The sequence below is a fragment of the Marmota flaviventris genome, chromosome 12, assembly GCF_047511675.1.
Source record: "Marmota flaviventris isolate mMarFla1 chromosome 12, mMarFla1.hap1, whole genome shotgun sequence".
Lineage (NCBI taxonomy): Eukaryota > Metazoa > Chordata > Mammalia > Rodentia > Sciuridae > Marmota > Marmota flaviventris.
In genome coordinates this window covers 72,863,245-72,867,475 of record NC_092509.1, presented here as the reverse complement: position 1 = coordinate 72,867,475, position 4,231 = coordinate 72,863,245, and the positions used below count along the sequence as shown (strand labels likewise).

Here is a 4,231-nt window from a genome sequence, read left to right as displayed (position 1 = left end):
TGTTGATTCTCTTCCTCTAGAGAACCCTCATATAGTATCCTAAATATGTTCTTGTTCTTGGTGTTTAGCTAAGTGGTTCTTGGTATAATTTTCTGTCTTCCTACCTTTCTTAATACAGAGACTAAAATCCCCATAAATTATCATAATCAAAAGTAACAAAGATCTGTTTTTCTTGTAATCAAAATGAACCAAAATAGTACAATCTGCAATGCAGAACCATCTGAAGTACATATGTAAATAAGACATACACATAAAGCAACTCACTAACTAATGGATTAGATCAGAAATGTATTCATAGGCAAGAAGGATCAAATATTTTATGAAACAACTAGGAGTATAAAGAAATGTGAAAAATTCAAGCTCACAGATAATAAATGTTTGCACACTTCTAAAAGAATTGATGAACCTCCCAATAGGAGTAATGGGCCTCTTTGTTTAGTTTTTATTGAATCCTAAAAATGAGAAAAAGTATCCTAAGCCTGAGCCTCATATTTATTTATTCCTCTATTGTCACCCTGTCCTGCAACTTAGGACAGATCAAAATAGTTTTAATTGAAAGTTAACAGCACCAGCTCAACTCTGAAGCAAACTTCTTTCTATAATAACAGTGCATTCAGATCTCTAGTCTGGCTTCCGAGTATAGATGTGGGAGGGGAGACTCTTCACCTGTCATGCTAGTGTATCTGGTCATCCTAAAAAAACAGTTGCTAGGGAAATGCAAAGGGTAACTCCTAGAGTGCTCAGATCTCCTGACGTGAAGATGAAATATCCCTACTCTTACAGTGTCTTGACTGTAAGAGTCACTTGTCTTGACTCTTACACACAGCACAGCTACCATGCCCTAAGGACTCGGTATGAAGAACACCAGCCTCAGCTCTTCTGGAGGACTGATGGACCTACTACCACACAGGAGATTATGTGCTTAAAACTATAAAATCAATGTACTTTTCCTATGTCTATTTCCCTAAGGCTTTTACCCAGTTCCTTTCCTTTACCTCAACAGGTCTTTATTGGCAACAAGAATATGATTCATAGCCTAATCGAAAAAGTTGATTACTCAAAAACTGCTTATCAAGGACTTTTGTTTCTAATTATCATGGGAAAACTGGAATCATATTTAAACTTCTGCCTTAACCAACCAGAAAAACAGACAGAATGTATGAAAAAATGAATTTCAGTTATTAAAACAGAAGGAATATCATAATCTATAAACATGTAAGGTGACAGAAATAAGGTGGCCCCTATGTCTGCACACGATTACTGTCCCAAAGCAGTTTCCAGAATACTACTTGGGGAAAGGGAATTCAGTCTGATGGTCTTGTCAAGTTGAAGAGATGGCTCAGGGTGAGTAGTGTGGATAAAATTTGCAGGAAGAATATATGAGATAAACACAGAGAAAGCCCCAGACATCTGCAAATGGTCTCCTCAAGTCTTTGCCTAAGTACTATTTGACTGTGCATAATGGAAAACTACCAAAAGCAGGGAAAGAATCTCCTGAAAGCTGAAGGCAGAAGAGTACCTAGACACCAAATGGGGATGAAACTTAATTTTCACACCAGCCAAAGGGGAGAAAGACTTGGGACACTGGATGAAATACCCAGAATGAAAGAACCTGGGTCGTGATACTAAATTCACACTATATGAAAGGCTGCTCTAAACCTGACCCAGAAAGTTCAAGAGGAATACTGGTAAAGGTCAAAACTGATCAAAAGTAACTTAAATTGAAGTCAGAATAAAGTGTGACACTCCTTAAAATAAAACTACAAAACCTAACAACCCAACACACACACAAAAATGTGCAAAACCTGCATTCATTCAAAAATGTGCAAAGTAGAAACAGAGAAATCATAATCAAAGAAGGCCTGGATCATTGAAAACAAAGATATTATAAGTGATAAAATTAGTCAACAAAGATGTTAGATATCATGAATATCCTCCATAAGTTCAAAAGGTAATTAACAACATAAACATAAGGAGAAAAGAAATGAATATATCTCTCTCCAAATGCAACATCTGGAGATATGGAGTTGGAAAACTTCTGTCCACTCTTGGGGGGAGATCACTAATCAGAAAGAATGAAAATATTCTCACTCAATTCTAGAAAGATGAATTTGGATAGAGCATTTCTAAGAAATTCCCCATTCTTAACCCAATTATAAGAATACAAATTGATGGATGTGACAAATGATAGCCACAGCTATCATCCCAATTACGACCTAGGCTACTTCACACCCACAAAATGCCTTCCTGCCCTTTTGCTGTCAGCACTTGCACCTATTCCAAGTATACAATAAGTGATCAGCTCTCTGCCACTACTGTTTGCCCTTTTCATAAATTCATATAAATGGAGTCATGTAGTCTGCAGAATATTGCATCTAGTTTATTTCACTTAGTTTAATGTTTCTGAGTGTGTCTACATTATTGCATATAACAGAAGTTGCATTTTTAAATTGCTGAGAAGTTCTTAGTTACATAGAGATGAAAAATACAACATGTGCGATGAATAATATATAGGGTGGACTTAATAGCAGATTATGCAGAGTAAAACTAAAGATTAGTAAACTTGAAAATACAGCAAAACAATCTATCCCAAAGAAACATAATGAGGAAAAACAAAACAACAAAAACATTTTAAGTCAACAGAGCATCAATGTTTGTAAAACAGTGTCAGTGTGTATCAGTCCCAGACAGATAAGGGGAGGAGTAGAAAATGCTTTAATGCTTAAAGAAATAATAGTCAAAAGTTTTCCAAATTTGAAGAATTTGATATAAGCACAAATACACCTGGTTCAAAGAAACTCAAGCACATACACACAAAAAAAATCACACCAAGTTGTACCATTATGAAATTTCTGAGAAGTGATAAAGAACTTAAAAAAAGTTAGAGGGGGGGAAAAAGTTACATTATCTACAAATTAACAAAGATAATAGTTACAATAGACTCATCCTCAGAAACGCTATATAAAAAAGGTGATGGGGTGACACATGTTATATTTTGGAAAAAATAAGCTCTCAACATAGAATTCTATATCCATAAAAAAAATGTGCTTCAAGATCCACCATGTTTTCAGACCAGGTCTGGCTCCGTCTTCCCCCGTAAGGAAATGCCGGGGAGCTCCAGGGAACCCAGGCGCTGTTGCTTCCGTGGATCCTGGGCTAACAAGGCAGGGCAGCAGGAAAACCCGAGAACTTCTGCACCGGGAGGGAGGCCATGGTGTCCAGCAGTAACTGGCTATCCAGGGTGAATGTCGTGCTGGTGATGGCCTATGGGAGCCTGGTATTTGTACTACTGTTTATTTTTGTGAAGAGGCAAATTATGCGCTTTGCAATGAAATCTAGAAGGGGACCCCATATCCCTGTGGGACACAATGTCCCCAAGGACTTGAAAGAGGAGATTGATATTCGACTACCCAGGGTTCAGGATATCAAGTATGAACCTCAGGTCCTTGCAGATGATGATGCAAGACTGCTACATCTGGAAACTCAGGGAAATCAAAGTTGCTACAACTATCTGTATAGGATGAAAGCTCTGGATACTTTCCATGCTTCTGAGATCCCATTTCATGCTGAAGGCAGGCACCCCTGTTCCTTAATGGGCAAGAATTTCCACTCCTACTTGCCAGATCTTCAAAACACTAGTACTCCTTTCAAGGGTGTGAGGAAGGCCTTTATCGATACCCTGCTGGATGGCTACGAGACAGCTCGCTATGGGGTGTTTGGCCAGAGTACCTGCACTATCAAGAGGCCCTAAGTGAGCTGGCCACTGTGGTCAAAGCAAGAATTGGGAGCTCTCAGTGACAGCACCAGTCAGCAGCCAAAGACCTAACTCAGTCCCCTGAAGTCTCCTCAACTACTATCCAGGTGACATACCTTCCCTCCAGTCAGAAAATAAAGGTGCCAAGCATTTCCTCAAATTGAAGAGCTTTAAGGACAACTATAACATGTTGGAGAGCACTCTGTGATGGAGCTGAAGGACTCCCACTGCAGACTGAGCCAGACATCCATGGTGTCTACTGGGCAGCCCTAAGGAAATCTGGCTCAGCAGGCCCAGACTGTTAGCCAAAGCTCCTGCTGTATCCAGGGTTCTTAGAGCTTGTGTCTGAAAGGTCATTCTCCAACTTTTTCTTACAAGCATTTTCAGAATATCAGCTAAGATTTTATTTTTCCCCCAGTAGAATTTTTTTTCTGTGTTTGAATTCAGATCTCATTCTTATTTCTGTCACAAGTTTTC

General features: G+C 38.8%; 1 protein-coding gene across 1 annotated transcript; it reads left to right on the top strand.

The window, feature by feature from the left end:
* Window positions 1-3,211: 3,211 nt before the first annotated feature.
* Window positions 3,212-3,751, top strand: LOC114092251 (protein C1orf43 homolog). Its single transcript, XM_027934844.1, has 2 exons — window positions 3,212-3,277; window positions 3,380-3,751. The coding sequence occupies exons 1-2, from the start codon at window positions 3,212-3,214 to the stop codon at window positions 3,749-3,751; spliced, it is 438 nt and encodes a 145-aa protein (XP_027790645.1).
* Window positions 3,752-4,231: the final 480 nt, after the last annotated feature.

Bases quoted from the DNA above. Each gene is read 5' to 3' on its own strand.
- LOC114092251 (XM_027934844.1), top strand. From the start codon at position 3,212: ATGGTGTCCAGCAGTAACTGGCTATCCAGGGTGAATGTCGTGCTGGTG. The intron at 3,278-3,379 runs GTATTTGTACTA...AATGTCCCCAAG, and splicing joins TGATGGCCTATGGGAGCCTG to GACTTGAAAGAGGAGATTGA.